Source organism: Oryzias latipes, chromosome 7 (genome assembly GCF_053564925.1).
Source record: "Oryzias latipes strain Hd-rR chromosome 7, Olatipes_Hd-rR_3.1".
In the NCBI taxonomy this organism is placed as follows: Eukaryota; Metazoa; Chordata; class Actinopteri; order Beloniformes; family Adrianichthyidae; genus Oryzias; species Oryzias latipes.
The window spans coordinates 29,210,430-29,227,161 of record NC_136243.1 but is presented as its reverse complement, the minus strand read 5'-3'; the positions used below and the strand labels follow the sequence as shown (position 1 = coordinate 29,227,161).

Sequence of the window (16,732 nt, the reverse complement as noted above, 5' to 3'; positions counted from 1 at the left end):
AAGAAAAATCTTTTAAACTGTTTAATAAATTTGATTCAATGAAGTCAAAGTTAGAATTTTCTGAGTTACATTTTTAAGGCAACTGAATTGTGGCTTTATAAATGCAATGTGTATGAATGAAAAAAATGACTTGTCAGCGGGTAAAACTCAGCTCACAAATGAACACAGTTAGGCCTGTAAGTGTCTCAAAAATCTAACCTTCCTTCATGTTTGTAGAAATATACAACACACAAATTCAAGGTTCATATAATACAAAATTAAAACTTTTAAAATACTCTTGTGTTCCCTCCCCTTAAAGTCCAAGTTACTCATTTTTGTCCGTTATCTGCAGCTGTTTTGATCTAAAATAATGGTATATTTTATTTAAACTGTTTTTTTTCAGGATTTATTTTCATGTGTATCTCTGCAAACCGCTGACTGCCTGCTTGTAATTAATATGAAACAGTCTTTAGTAAGAATAACTTTTTTTAACCCATAAATGTGGGATATGTGTGCTGACACAGCATTTTTCTACCTGTGCTTTACAGTCACATTCATCTATTCACAAACTTTCCTTCACTTATGGTGGGAGTGATGAAAAGACAAAAATAACTAAAAGAAATAGAAAAAGAAATTGGATGTGTCTGGCTTTTTATTTTGCTCTGCCTGCTAATTACATTAAATTACTCTAAAACGTACTTATTTCTAAGAAATTTGCCACAACTTGTGTATTCACTGTGAAAAGTGATGTCTTATCTGGAAACCCAGGGGGTCTCTTTTTGGATCACTTTAAAACGTCCCTTCTTATTTTGGCAAAATTATAACGAGACCGTTGCAGAGAAGAATGTAATTTTTGGAGGACAAACAAGTCATCGCATTGTTAAAGCTTTTCTTTTAATGCCTGATGACATCTCTGAGTCATTCAATATGTTTTTAATTCAATAGGTGTTTTTTTTGCCTTTAAATAGAAACACCAATATAAGAAAATAAACTTAATGAACTTTATTGGTATTGAAGAAATCTGTATAAAAATGTATGAGAGTAAATATTATTTCATATAAAACACGGGATGTTTTCTTTTTTTGTCTTGATCTGAACAGGAGGCCTCTGCTCAGGGCAGAACTGTTGATTGCGTAATATCTGTCGAACCTGCAGTCATGCGGTTTACCCAGCAGCTCCATGAGTCTCTAAAGATGTTTCTGTCTGACCGTATCTGGGGGCCATAATATGATCTGCCTTTGTGCTCATCTCATGACAAAGTGAAAAGGTTAACTACGTAAAAACTTTGTCCAAACTCTAACCCCACCTCAGGCTGCATCTGTCAGTCACATTCCCATATATGAACAACGAGGCTCTTATCTTGACAGTCTGTTAATGACCACACCTGCAGCAGAAAGTCTAAGACTGTTTGGCAAAACCTTTTTCTAGATAAAAATGTATATTTTACTATCTTGCTTAAATCAGTTTAGCTACTTGTGGATCAAGCTAATTATTTTCCTTATCATAAATGGATTTTGAAACCAAAAAATAACATATAGCAGGATGAAACCTGCAAAGTAGAACATGACATTAGTTTTACCATTTTGAGTTTAGCCACGGTGGATTTAGTTCTATGTCATGACCCCCAGCAATCAGGGAAACCTCTCTTAAAAGGGATTAGACTTTTCCACGGGCATTTGTTTATCTTTGTGCAAACCTTTGGGCTGTCGCCACCTGACCTGACTGTGTGTGTCCGTCCCCAGGCGACGTGTTCCTGCTGCAGACCAGAGACAGGAAGCACCCTCTGGTCTACGCGGTCTTCTCCACTTCCAGGTCAGACAGGTTCCTACACACATCCACTATGCAGCTAAGACAGAAAGTTCATGGAAAAAAACAAAACAATTTTAACTCATGCATTTCGTATCGCGTGCTCTCTTTGTCCCCCAACAGCAGTGTATTCAAAGGCTCAGCCGTGTGTCTTTACTCAATGAATGACATCCGAAGGGCCTTCCTGGGGCCCTTTGCTCACAAAGAGGGACCTAACTACCAGTGGGTCCCTTTCCAGGGAAAGGTCCCATATCCCCGCCCAGGAATGGTATGTCAATAGCCACACTTGAGCAAAGCTGCTTAAAGAGGTACAAATGGTGGAATGTAATCAAGTAAAACTTTTCATCCCTGTACTGAGATACTCACCTCAAACCTAAACAGAGCAAAGACCTCACAAATTAATCTTTTTTTTTTTATTCTTGTATTAAAATAACTTTAATTGGTTTGCAAAAAGTGCGTTAACCAATTTTAGGTGAAATAAAATACAGTAGTCAATTCAAAATTGTGTTATGTGACAACAGTTTGGATTGTGGCTGCAGAGCATCTTGGTGCTGTAAACCTAAGACCACAGCTTACATGCAGTTACATAGATTTAATAAACTCATTATTTTCTATTTCTAATGCTTCAGTTTTCAGTTGAGTTTGTTTTTCATTTTTTTAAAGCCCTTCCTTATGTTTATTAATTTTTTTCACGCAGACACTTCAGTTTTCAGCATTTTACACTTGTTTCTCCATAATCCTCCAAATCAATATTGGGGCAATTAGATTCTGCTAAGCACGCAAATGTGGTGTCAGCAGGACTTGTACTGCTGAGCTTCAGCTTTTTCGCAGTAGAACAATTCCCTTTGTATATGTGAAGAAGAGTAAGCATATTTGACCGACCATAAACCATGGCACGTTTTATCACCTCGCTTACATGAGAAATTATGCAGAACTGCCTGCAGAACAGAGTCTGATTTCTCAGTAAAATTCATGTTTCAGCAAGACAAATACATGAGTTTTTTTACATTAATAAGATAAGACATAAAATTACACTAATGTATAATTGTACTATAATTTTTTATTCTGTCATATTGTAAATTCTTTCAAAGTTTCAATAGTTTGGGTGTCAAACTCCAGGCCTCGAGGACCGGCTTCCTGCTGGTTTTTCAGAAATCCTGCCTCATCTGCTGTTGATTACCTGGATCAGGTGTGTTTAGCCAATAAGGAGCTTCAATGGCAGGTTGGTTAGAAAATATGTAGGACACCGGCCCTTGAGGCCTGGAGCTTGACACCTGTGGTTTAGGGCAATGAGGAGGATAGCATGGGTAAGAGAGAGGGGCAATGTAAAATTGGGTGGTAGGTCACTGAAATACATAAAAAACTGGATTAGGAATAAAAAAGAATGAACATAAAAGTCCTCAAACATTGCTCGTGGTTTGTCATTATTGTTGAAACATTAAAATGTTTACCAGGGATCTGATTGATGCACCCACATCAACACACATAAATATCTGTACAAAGACAAATGAACACAAATATAACAATTGACTGCAGAAAACCCCCATGCACATGCTTAATGCAGACCCACACATAAATGCATGTAATATGTGCAGATTAACTCATGTACAAAACACAAAAACCTGTCAAAAATATGTCATACCTGCATGCAAACCATGTTGGTGCAAGGGTGACATGTCCCTAGTCAGTTTTGAACAATCCAGACTCCAATAATCCATGGAAGAGGAACTACTATCTCTCCAGGGGAGTCATGATAGCATTTTAACTCACAAACATCTATGAGTGTATGTTTACTAAAATCTACATTGATGTTATGGGATATGAAAAAAGGTGGGCTCCCAGAACTCCCGCACAGAGCCCACAGCAGACAGTACAGCATCAATGTGGTGAGGGCCCCCCAGATCCTTCCATTAAGGAGCAAACTGGCACCCAGAAACAGTGCCTGAGGGTCCACCATAAAAGCCCCCACCAGAATAGAGTAAGGGGGCACAGGAGTACAGATAGTAACAACTTAAAGACCCAATCTCCACACCACGGTCCAGTACATTTCCCCACTCATCTAGATGTCCTAGAAGACCCAGATGAGGACTTTGACACCACTGGAATATTTAGCACAACCCGACATCAACACCAGTGATGAACCAAGGACATCCAGAAGGCGGCTTAAAAAAAAAACCTCCACACACCCCGCCCAGGAAGGGGACACCAACTAGAGTAGGAGGTCCAACTCCTCAACAGAAAGAAAAAGGAATGAACTGATCAGGCTCCAGTTAAATAGGCATCAATGGAAAACAGATTGGATAAGGCCAGAACCAGTCCCGCAGGAACATGAACACCCCCCCACCTCAGATGCAATGTGATGCCTGGCTTATAGATTGGCCTGAGACCTCAGGGACCTCCATTTTACGTGCAGATGCAACCAGGCCCAGGGGACCCAAACTCCACCATCGTACCACCCCCTGGCTCTCCTCACAAGAGAAGGGAAGGGGACAGAGGATCAGCAACAATGAGTCTGTCAATAAGTGTGTATCAAGGGTTGGAATAAACACACAGTATAGATGGAACTCAAATTTGGTGGTAGAATGCAGTATGGACACCACCGCACAGCAAACATACTGTAAGGGGAGGTTCCACTTAAGAAGTATAATGCCAAAGGTGTGTCTGAGGCTTGCCAACCCCCCCACAAACACCCAAACTAAATGTCAAACAAGAACAGTTGACAGACAGCTTTAACATTGTCACCAGTCCCCCTGACCCCAGAACATAAGGCACCGGCCTTGCCAGCTATAGTACACCTAAACCAGGACGATTTCTTTAATTAAAGCTAGAGGTTGCACTCTGGCCTGTAGTAATTGCCTTTTCACGTCATTGAGACATACATTGGCATTAACACCTCACTGTGACTGTCTAAATTTGTTGTTTATTGTTTTGATCAAACTAAACAGCAGAGGAGTCATAGCTTTCACTTCGCATCACACACAAAAAACAAACTTTCAATTTGCACATCAACTACAGGTCTTTATTGATCGTATGAGTCAGAAAAGTGAACTGTTTGATCCTTAAACCACAAATTCAGCAAACTGCACTTCACTGAAGCCAGAAATGCAAGCTCAAAATCAAATTATTCTCTTTTTCATTAGTGTCCAAGCAAGACGTTTGGCAGCTTTGAGTCCACAAAGGGTTTCCCAGATGATGTGATCCAGTTTGCACGACACCACCCTCTGATGTACAACCCAGTGTATCCCATGAGCCGACGGCCTGTTTTTGTCAGAACTAATGTGGACTACAGCTTCACGCAGATCGCTGTGGACAGAGTCAATGCTGCTGACGGACAGTATGATGTCATGTTTATTGGGACAGGTAAAGACTTTGCTTTTTCTCAGTTTTGCATGTGATTAAAAAGAAAAAAGTAAAGAAAAATGAAACCATACCTGTATGTTTTTTAGACAAAGGGACAGTGCTGAAGGTGATCAATGTTCCCAAGGAAAGTTGGAACAACATGGAAGAGCTTCTTCTGGAGGAGTTGGAAGTCTTCAAAGTAAGCCCTGTTTTGATGCATTTATTTTTTTTCAGCTTAATTTAGGTATCACGTCAGTCTATATAATTTAGGACGGGGGTGGCCAAACTTTTGATAAAAAGGGCCAGATCTGGTGAGGTTTACATGTGTGAAAGCCAACCAATCAGTCAGCATTTCTTGAATTCTTATAATAACATTTAATGAAAGGTTTATTGCAATGGGATACTTTTCTTTTCCTCACATAAACCAGAAAAAAATCTAAATGTTTTACCAAAAATAGTGAATTTCTGATCTGAAGACCAAAAAAAAAGAAAGAAAGAAATCTGTCTGAAAAAAACGTTTTCTGTCAACATTAAATATGGGTACACGTGACATGATGCATATTATTCACATTATTCACAATTAAATGCTAACTATAAACATTTAGATTTAAATCATGTCAACAGGAAATTATTCAAAATTCCAAACTGTTGTGGTTTTGATCACAGAAAGAAATTACCGTAATTTCCAGATTATAAGCCGCTACTTTTGTCACATGCTTTCACCCATGCGGCTTATTCATGCGGCTAATTTATGCATTTTTTCTAATGGCTGCTAGGGGCGCTCGAGCAGAAAGGGTAAGAGTGAGACAGGGGGAATACGGAATATGTGTTGAGGAAGACGCAAGTTTTATGTAAATTCCTGCTTTGTGAATGAATAGCACGAACCGTCCCTCATCATGGAAAATGCAAGAAGAAATGAAAATGACGCAGCTATCAAGTTAAAAGAAGTGTGAAAAAATCCACCATCACCAACGAGTTTGGAAAAGCCGGTCTGCTGCGTGACGGAGAGGACAGCGCAAACTCAGGAGTGAATTTGCCTCAGGATGAGAGGGACAAACTGACAACGAAGAAGACACAGAGAGAGTGTGTGGCGAAGACTATCTGACGCTATTCCAATCTGACACTAAGGAGGAAGACCTCCATGGTTTCAGAGCACAGGAGGCGCCCATAAGTCGTATAACCCTTGTGCTATCTTAGATGACCCCACCCTTACATTGACGTGTTCTCCCTACCATGACAAAGGTGGATTAAGGTGGAAAGATTTCATGTAATCCATGGACACCAGTGAGGTTCACAAATTATTGAAGAAAAAAGGTTCAGCGCACTTTCTAGTGGGTCTAGATGACCCAACTCCCAATGGTAAAGTGGCTAGGATAGCACAAAGGTTACGAACGTGCCTATAAGCTACTGCAGCTCTCAGTGACTTTTACCAGTATGTTTTTTTTTAACCAGCCCTGTTAGTGCTGTTACAACCATATTGCTGCCGTGTTACTGCCGCGTCACAGGCACTGTTTGGAAAACAGCTGTGACGGTGTGGGATTTTTGATCACCGCGGGGATGAAGCAGCAGGAGTTGCGGTGTCGCTGTTTACCCCCCCCCCCCACACACACACACACACACACACAAAATCCCCCGGCGGCAGCATCCCAAATGAATACCAGTACAAGTAACAATTAAAGCGCAGCAATTTTTATTAACAAATAACAGCAACAACTAACTACTAACTATCTAACTAATGAACTAACTATATAAGTGTTGTAGAATGTGTATGTGTGTGTGTGTCAGTGCGCTGCGTGTGCAAGAGGAAGGAGCGGAGAAGCCAAGAATGTCGCATGTTTGTTGCCACGTGTTTACAATGGCTTATAACACAATTAAGTCAATCACAATCAAGACATCGTACTTCTTAGAAAGTGCTGGGGTTCGCATATTATTGATGTTATGACAGGAGCTTGCGGGACGGTAAAATTTTGAACGAGAGCCACATTTCGCCCACGGGCCAGACTTAGGACATGCTTGCTTTAGGACACCAGAAACTGCATCTAACTTCCTCTCTGCTGTCACCCATTGCTTGCTCAGTGGTGTGATTGGTTGGTCAACTATAATTGCTTTGGGTAAATACAATAATAAATACAATACAATAACGGGCAAAAGTAAATTTCTACTTGAAAAGAACATGGTTGAAAGAGTCACCACATAAAAGTGACCCACATAATAAATTGCATAAAAGACCTTGTGTTTATAATTCATAGCAAACGTTGAATCTTGTCTTGAACGATTGTTTATGATGTTTTTTTAAAAATATCTATATTTTCAATAGTCTGTAAAATTCTTTAATTAAGCACCAACTTGATTCTGTTTTACAGCAGTCTGACATTTCAAACTAAAACCAGTGTGCGCAATCTCTGACGCATTTGCTTAGACAGAACACATTATGTAATACTCACTTGGTTTGATAGCTTTCATCACACAACCAACTTATTCCATCATTGTCAGAGGTAAACAGAAGGTGTTTTGTTTCAAAGGTCTCAAACATTCCTATTTTCACCCAGTAGCTCTTTATTTTTGGGGATAAGGGGTCGGGGGGAGCAAAGAGATTGATCCTCCGCTATTCCCAAAGAAATAGGTAATGCTTCATCCTTGCTATGAGGTCTTTCACCTAATCACAAACTACAGACTTTTCCAGTTTTCTGATTCAAATGTGATCTCATCTGTCTGACAGCTAAATCTTAGCTGTAATTGGGTCCTCCTTCAGGATTAAAATAATCCCTAAGCACCGCCACAAATCTAAGAGAAAAAAAACTTAGTGTTGCAATGGCTCAAAGTCCACAACTAGAGTGCCCAAGGAACTTAAATGAGCTGCCAAGAAGACAAATGACAGCAAAAGGAGATACAACTAAATAGAAGAAGGAAAATAAATGATTACCATATGTTTTCTTTGTTAATATAGTATTTTTCAACCTGCTATTCCAAATGAGAGAATTCAAATAAATGCACTTTTGTTTCCACGGTTGAGATTCTTGGTCATGAAAGAAGCAATGATGGATGTCACATGATCATGTAATATTTGTTAAAAGGGATAAAAGGTTAAATCTTCAAATGGAAAAATTGCATGTTGCAAATATGTTTTTTTAATCAAATTCTGTTGACCAAATTAAAAGAAGGACAGTATGTTCAACTATTTGGTAACTGTGGCGTGTTCTCTGTGTTTCTAAGGATCCCTCATCCATCATCAACATGCAGATCTCCTCTAAACGGGTATGTCTGTCTCTTTACTTCAGATTGCTAGATATTGTCTGATAAGAACTTGTTTCAGGCAACAATTACTTTACTTTACTTTATCCGAACATAAGGTGCATCTACACAGTTTGGATTCTGATGAGCTGGTGGATCACATTAGAATGTCCTATGTTTGGTTTTACAGCAACAGCTATATGTGGGCTCAGACACTGGCCTTGCCCAGGTTCCTCTGCACCGCTGCAGTGTGTACGGAAAGGCCTGTGCTGAATGCTGCCTGGCCCGAGACCCCTACTGCGCCTGGGATGGAACGTCCTGCACTCGCTACCTGCCAAACACAAAGAGGTCTGTTGTTCAGATTGCCTGGAACAGCCATGAGCAGCCTGAAGAATGAACGCCAGATTGGAAATAAATAATTAGATGAATGTTGTAGTCATTTGTAAAACTCTTTGCAGGCGCTTCCGTCGGCAGGATGTGAGGAATGGAGACCCAAACACCCTTTGCTCTGGAGGTATTACTCTAGAACTATTGTTAAAACCCGATTCTAATGTTTCTTATCGTGTAGATCTGTTAAGTAAAACTTAATCTTATTTTTAGTTAAAAACTTGCGCCAAGTGGGCCCCATACAGTTTAAAGGAGGCAGAGAATGTGCACCCCGAATGGGTTTGTCCGCAGTTTCCGTGGTGGCCCCCACCTGTGTTTGCCCACATTGGTTCAAGTGGGCACTCAGTGGGATGGCTGGCTACAGTAACCAGATGCCCAGTGGACGGCGTAGCGAGCTCTGCCTGGGCAGCGCCGCTTGCTTGCTCTGCCTGACCCTCAGCAGCAGAGTTCACTACGTGGGCTATGTGTGGACAAATGCAGGTGGGGGCCACAACGGAAACTGCCACCACGAAAAAGGATTCGGGCCCACATTTTCTGCCCACTGTTAAACCATGTGGGGCCCACTTGGCCTTGCTGGCTGGAGCCGTAGATGAATATTTATGCAAAAAGTAAAAAGCAGACTTTTATCTCTCTGATTAACTTAAGCCTCCCCTTTAACATTTTACTCATTCTGTGCCTAACTATCTTGAATATCTTAAATACCCTCTTTGCCCCCGTTTTGACCTCCATCCAGTCAAACCACAGGACCAGCTTTGTGCCACTATCTGTCTCCCTGCCAGACAATTGAATCAGGCTCCTTACTCAAACTGGAGCTGCAGGGTAATATGATTAAATCATGCGGTACTTGAGCTGAGTTGTGTAAAATGAATGAAGATCAGAGTAACTGTCTAAAATGCAATTAGCCTAAAGTGCAAGCTTTTTTGCTGATTGAACGCTTGTTTTTTTTTTATTTTATCAACTGCTGTTGTTTTAAAGGTTGTTTTTTCTTATTATTTTAATCAGTGGATCATTTTTTTTTATAAAATAAAAAAGGTATTATTTTTTCTGATTCCGTAACCCTATATCTTTTTTTAAAGTCGCGTTGAAAAAGACAACTTTCAGGTTCTGGAATTTTTTATTTTGCCAGCAAATGCAAAATTTTAATTCCTTTAAAGAAAACTTCTTATATTCATATAGCTCAAAATTCCCCAAATCTCTTGTTTTTTGCAGTTGCAGTTCCATGGCAAGATACATTTCAGTATTAGAATATGGAAAAATTATATTAGTTAAAAAACAAGCAGCTCATTAAAAAGGCATTTGTTTACCATGAACAAAGTGTATTACACATTTCAGTTGATCCTGTCCACAGATTTTTTATTTATTCACTTTGTGAGAACAATGTTTTCCATCTGATGTTTCTTTGTCTCTGTCGCCCCCTACAGACCACCATAAGCATCGCGTTGCAGAGAGGAAGCTTTACGGAGTTGAGGGAAGCAGCACATTCTTGGAGTGTATCCCCAAATCCCTTCAAGCCAAAGTAACGTGGACATTCCAGAAACACCCTCAGAATCCACGAGCAGAGGTGAGAAGGACCAGAGGAGATGTTTTAAGAAAACGATTGAGTGCTTCAAACATTTTCAGGAGATTCTTCTTTTTAACTGTTGTGATTCATCTTGCATGGTATTTGATTAAAATAAGTTATTACCAGCTAAATGACACTGTTAAACTGTTATTCAGCAAACTTCACCTGTCAATGCTCCAACAAATTCAGGAAGTTCAAAGGCCAAACATTTTAATTTATCTAATTAAAAAACAAAATTCTGATTTTACACCATCATGGTTTTTATAAGGTTAAAGTGCTAGCCAGGTCTTGTTTTTCCTTGTAATTCAAAGACCCACTCCAATGAAAATGGTGTCTTTGGTGTTTTTCCATGTGTTCTTGTGGCATTTTTCTGATATTAGAGGACAAAAATTGAGAAAATTAAGCTCAGAATCGTATTTCTAAGTATTTCTGTATTCAAATAGTGGTGAATCACTGAGAAGGAAGGTGTAATTGCAGGGATGCCCAGTTTAGCTTGGTCTGTTTGGTTTAGTTTAGCAATCAGCTATTGTATTTTATGACTGTTTTGTACAAAATTACCAGCGTGAAGGCCGTTGAGACAACTGTGTTGTGAAATTGGGCTACATAAATAAAATTGAATTTAATTAAATCAGGAGCAGACAAAAAAGTGATATTGGAAAATAAGTGTATTTGTTACATTTACACAGAACACTTTTAAATAGATCAAAAGATGATCAAAGTGGGTCTTTACCACATCATTTGATGGTTTGTTGTACTTCTTGCACTTTTTTTCATCTAAGCCTACATAAATAGTTTCTTATAATCACTCTAAAATTGGCAATGAAGTTATAAATTGAACATGTAACTTCAAAAGGCTTCTTATTGTCCACAGGTACGTGTAGATGAACGTATCCTGCAAACAGACAGGGGTCTTTTGATTCGTCGGGTCCTGAAGAGAGATATTGGTGTCTATGAGTGTCACGCAATGGAGCACGGCTTCACCCAAACTTTGCTAAGCATCACCTTGGAAGTTATACCTTCAACATCCTCTCACATCCCCAACTTGCCCTCCGACGCGCCTGTCCGATTAGATCCTCGCAGTGGAGGCGGCTCTTCAATGACCAATCAAAAGCTTTGGTACCGGGACTTCATGCAGCTGGTGGACCACCCTAACCTTAACACTGTTGACCAGATTTGTGAACAAGTTTGGGCCCGCAAGAATGCCGGTGAAGCCCAGGGGGTCAAGAGTTTCCCTGCTCCAGGAAAGGACACCCTGCCTGTAGGTGGTGCTGCTCGCCCACCCAACAAGAAGTGGAAGCATCTGCAGGAAATCCGAAAGGGGAGAAACCGCAGGACCCACGACGGAAAACCAAACCCTCGGGCACCTCGCAGTGCAGGGGAGTGACCCACAGAGAGAGAAAAGGAAGGAGGAAAGTGGGACTGATGGAAAAAAAGAAAAAGAGACTGTGAACTGATGGAGGAGTTTACACATGCAGATACACACAGATGTACACAGCACCCTTCTTTTGTGTATATTTATCTATGGATGGTCCCACTAAATGGTACACCTTTCCTAACCCCTCATCCCTGAGACCAGCTCCTGCATGTGCTGCCTTATAGCTCAAGTTGATTCTGCACGATCCCTTTACTTAGTTTTTGTAGTATGGTAAAGTACTGGCAGACACCTGGGAGAAAATCCACCTTTAAATTTGGGAAACCTTTCCTCCTCTTATTTATTCTCTTTTCTGATGCTTGAAGATGTGTTCACACAGCATATCCCAGACTTGACCTCCTGTGCTCACTGTGCACAAGCCTACTCTCTGGACAACACCACTGTAACTCCACCCCAGAACTGGGGATGAACTTCATTACAGGTTGCAATTTAGGAGAAGATTTCACACCAGCGTTGCATGCTCAGATGGAGAAAACACAGAGCAATGTGGAAAAACCCATGAAAGGCTAAAAAGTGGAGAGAAACAATGACTATTTAAGTTGAATTGCACAAGCATGTAGACAAAAAAAACAAAAACAGATTGACGTCTTTTTTTCCGGAACCTTTTTAAATGAATTGATCGTCTTCCTGTGGTCTTCTTGGTGCACATGTTTCCAGCCCACAAGTCACGTGTGCTACATAATGCAATCGAACAGAGACACCAGCACCTGTAGAACACATCAGCATCTTAGAAAACTAGTCTTTTCCTTTTTTTGTCCTTTTCATTTGACAGTTTCACATTGAAGCTGTTCCATCTAACAACAGTAAATCGCAGGTTGTCAAAGAGCAGATGGACTGGAGTGGATAGATTCTGGTCAAACAACTCATTAGTGAACAGGTGAAAAACTCCCATTCCATAAAGTGATATAAGACATCAACCGCACACAGTCTCAGATAACATAAAATCTTTAATTGATGCAAAACTAACCCCTTAATTTAAATAAAGAAACTCTCTAAAGCTGATTTTTTTTCCCCCCTCAAAACTTTATGCATCCACAATTCTTCAACAAACAAAGGGGCGTGAAATGAATTTGATAGCAGGATGAGGGGGAACAGAAAGGATTTTAGCGGACTCCATTTGACAACCCATGTTTCTGGGCGACAGTACAGTATATATATTAGCATGATATTTATGAGTGAGACTGATTTTTATATAAATATATTTTTAGTGGTACTTCTTTTCTTTTACACTGTTCTTACATAAGTTGTTTCTGGTAAAAAAAAAAAAAAAAAAGAAAGAAAAAAAAGATATGCAAGTAAAATGAAGTGTGTGCAGTCCCGATCCTTAGTTTGGTACGGTGAAATGCACAGAACACGGCTTTTCTCTGCTGCTTGAAAACATTTCCACTGTTTGCTAAAACATGAAAAAAAACAGAAATAAAAAAAATAGACACTGTTGAGGATTTCATCTCTACATAATGAAACGTTTAGAGTCTTCCTTCTCCATGTCTTTTCTCTGTGTGTATTTTCTGTACAGTAACTTTATTTGCTGATTTTGCTAACATGTTGTGTGTAGGCTGCCCTCTAGTGTCTGTTGTTTGGATGAAAAGGCCACCTGTGGTACAAAAAACCCTAAATGTTTGGTCTGTATCTCTCCATGAAAGAACGCCGGTAGCTTAAATTATGCATTTATGCTTTGCAGCCATGACATTTAAATATGGTTTATATGTAGAAAATATGGTCCGATTGTGCTGCTGTTCTATCATTTTAATAAAACTGGAAAAAGTTGTATTTAGCAGAAGTTCAATAATTCATCCACGACCTGTGTAGACAGAAAGCAGCACCGACTGCATCCATGTGTGGACTCATTCTTGTAGTTTGTTGTATTTTATGTCTGGGATGTTTAACTCTTTAAACGGAGGTGACTATTAAAAGGAATTCTGACACCACACCCAGACGGTCAGGATTTACCCGTGGAGTTGGAGACAAACTATGATCATTACATGTGTCTGCATTTACATCACAAAAAACATTCCACTCGTAGACTGTGGTTACAAACTGCTTAGTTTTTTAACTACAGCTTGTTCTGGTGGCATCAAACTTGCCTGGTTGTCCTCTTGTTTTTTTTAAGCCAACTGTTTCTTAGCGCTTGAAATTGCATGTCTAATGTTAGTGGCTAATGCGTTTGACAATGACAAGAAAGAAAGAGGGAAACACAGCACACTGCTGATAAATATTACTGTTAATATTATTATTCTGTAGTATTTATGTGCAAAAATAAGCTGCCTTGTCGTGATTTTGTTTTTATTTTCTTACAAATGTAGATTTTCATCTGTTTTTTCATTGTCTGATGACTCATCTTCAACAGTTTTTGTGCTGACAGGGAGGCATTTCCAGAAGAAAGTGTCCAGCAAAAAGTCTGATGTTCAAACATCGGAGACACATTTCCCATCCCACATGATTGATTTAAATCCTAGGCTTGTGTGTGTGTGCTCTTGCATTGGAGTAATGTATGTGCGTGCTTTGAGTGTGTTTGAGTGTAAACAGTTGGAAAAGGAGCAGACTGTTGTAAATACTGGCAGGTGAACAGAGGGTTTAGAGACGTCTGTAGTTGAACATTCATATAGGGAAGGCCAAAGTTACCTTGGTGCACTGTAATACTCCCAGGTCTTTGTGAAATGTCATGTCAAATTGTTTTTGATTAACACAATAAAAATATGCAGTTACTTCAACACGGCATGTTTTATTATTTTATTTTTTAAAGATTATTTAAATAAAATGTAACTACCTAATAATATGTAAAATAAAATAGGTCTATATTAAAAAAAGGCCTTTGCTATGTGTTTTTTTAATGGATCTAATCACATCTTATTTAAATCATTGATTTGAAATTTAAATTTAAAACATTCACTGGTTTAATATAATTGCTTATGTAGTTTTAACCCTTGTGCTATCCTAGGCACTTTAACATTGGGAGTTGGGTCATCTAGACCCACTAGACAGTGTGCTGAACCTTTTTTCTTCAATGATTTGTGATCTTCACTGGTGTCCATGGATTAGATGAAATCTTTCCACCTTTATTCACCTTTGTCATGGTAGGGAGAACACGTCAAAGTAAGGGTGGGGTCATCTAAGATAGCACAAGGGTTAAAAAGGGACCAGAATGTTGAAAAAATATTTTAACTTTTGAACAAAAAGAAAAACCCTACAAAATTTAAAGTAAAGTTTCTGTTATAAATAATGATTTATTACAGTTTGTTTACATCAAAATCATGCATTCTATGGTTGACCACATGGTGGCAGTTTGACATCTCCCCATGTTGGCCACTTAGTTTTCTATTTGTGGGACGTGTTGGATCACATCTAACAAATAAGATCTTTTTCAACAGCATTTATTCATCTGCTCCTAAAAACCTCAACTCAAAGTATAGATAGAAATAGACCCTTGTAATGACAAAAACCCCACAGGAAAGATCCTGATCTGACCTTTACCACATAGAGGTACAATCTATTTTGGATCATTCTGGCCTAACAGACCTCATATTTTATAACTGAATAAGAACCTGCGACAGATTGGCGACCTGTCCAGAGTGTCCCCTGCCTTCGCCCATAAGTGGCCAGGATAGGCTCCGGCAGCCCCGTGACCCCGAAAGGGATAAACGGAAGAAGATGAATGAATCAATGAATGAATAACAAGCTGTTGCTCAGAGCACAAGACCTGTGCATGTTTCTTTCAACAAAACATTCTCTACTTAGACATTATTTACAGGTATTCTATGAAAGATAAACTATTCTAAATTGCTGGTTGTCAAGCAGAACTTTGATGACGGTTTTCTAACTCCTCTTTTTACGTAACTGTTCTTATTTGTATGCTTTTCTTTTTCAATGCTTTTGTTTATAATGTAAACCGTTGCTGTTTTTTTTGGGATTGCAATAATTTTCTTCACAGCAAATAAAACGCTGGTTTGAGGTGTGAGTTAATGTGTAATTCAGAACCTGCTTGGATTCATTTTAGCAGATCAAGTCAATTTTGGCTCAACATGATTACTTAGTGTTGGAGTTAATTACACAGGTAAGTACTCCTGATTGTGTTCATTAATCATTGGACCTGTCAGTCTGTTGGTTGTTGGTGCGTGTGTGTGTGTGTGTGTGTGTGTGTGTTTGTGTGAGGCGTGGGGGAAGGGTAATTTTCTTTTTTGATTGAAAGAAGAAAAGAAAAGAGTTACTAATAATATAATGTTGCCTTTTTTTGTTGTGCTATATCAGATTGGGATCAATAAGACTCAGCTAAATCATAACCTCACTGACCTCTGCATGGCATTTGGATATTTTACTGCACTATGAAAACTTTTCTTTGCACACATGAAAGAAAACATCCAGTTCACATTCCCCTTTAGTCTCCAACACACCTGCTCTTGTGAGAGTGCATGAGCTTTAGGGAGGGCTGTGGGACAGTTGTGAAATTGGAGGGCAGGAGATCTATTCACATTTCTGCAATGCAACATAGTCAGTTGTTATTATTTGGCACTACATTTTTTCAATCACATTTTTTTTTCTGCAAACACATGACAATTTCAAGACATTAACTTTTTTGAAGGTTCTGTTCGTAAAGTTGGGCAGTTTCAGGTCCCACAGCTGCTACAGCCATCATTCACAAATGACCAGCCCTGGCTGTCAGGTCATTACCTCGGGCCTAATCAAGCCAGGATGGAACTGGAACAAATCCAATTTCAGTGCTGACCGTAAACAGGAAGAGAACAGGAAGTAAAGCACATGTGGAGGTGAAAATAAGCAAGTAGATGTGAGTAACTGACTGGTTTTCAGCAAAACAAGGTTATGTCTCACTTCCATCTTCCTATAACCAGGTGGTGTTTTCCCCCACTCTCTGTTTATCCGGGGGAAAACATCCCTGTTTGTAATTCCATCCGTTCTTCATGCCAAAGTCATGACAGATCCAGCAACCGGAACGCACATGTTCATTCCTTTTTGTTCGTGCAGCAAACATCTGTTCAGGGGTC

The 16,732-nt window shown here is 39.4% G+C and overlaps 1 protein-coding gene across 4 annotated transcripts in view; it reads left to right on the top strand.

Annotated features, from left to right (window-relative positions):
- sema3b (sema domain, immunoglobulin domain (Ig), short basic domain, secreted, (semaphorin) 3B) overlaps window positions 1–14,446 on the top strand; it is a 106,430-nt gene extending 91,984 nt beyond the window's left edge. For all 4 annotated transcript variants that reach the window (XM_078949551.1, XM_078949552.1, XM_078949553.1 and 1 more), the window contains 9 exons: window positions 1,722–1,791; window positions 1,909–2,053; window positions 4,926–5,145; window positions 5,232–5,323; window positions 8,338–8,379; window positions 8,546–8,703; window positions 8,814–8,869; window positions 10,164–10,303; window positions 11,175–14,446. In XM_078949551.1, coding sequence (XP_078805677.1) covers window positions 1,722–1,791; window positions 1,909–2,053; window positions 4,926–5,145; window positions 5,232–5,323; window positions 8,338–8,379; window positions 8,546–8,703; window positions 8,814–8,869; window positions 10,164–10,303; window positions 11,175–11,687 — 1,436 coding nt within the window. In that variant the 3' untranslated portion in view covers window positions 11,688–14,446. The remainder of the gene's footprint in view (window positions 1–1,721; window positions 1,792–1,908; window positions 2,054–4,925; window positions 5,146–5,231; window positions 5,324–8,337; window positions 8,380–8,545; window positions 8,704–8,813; window positions 8,870–10,163; window positions 10,304–11,174) is intronic.
- Window positions 14,447–16,732: the final 2,286 nt, after the last annotated feature.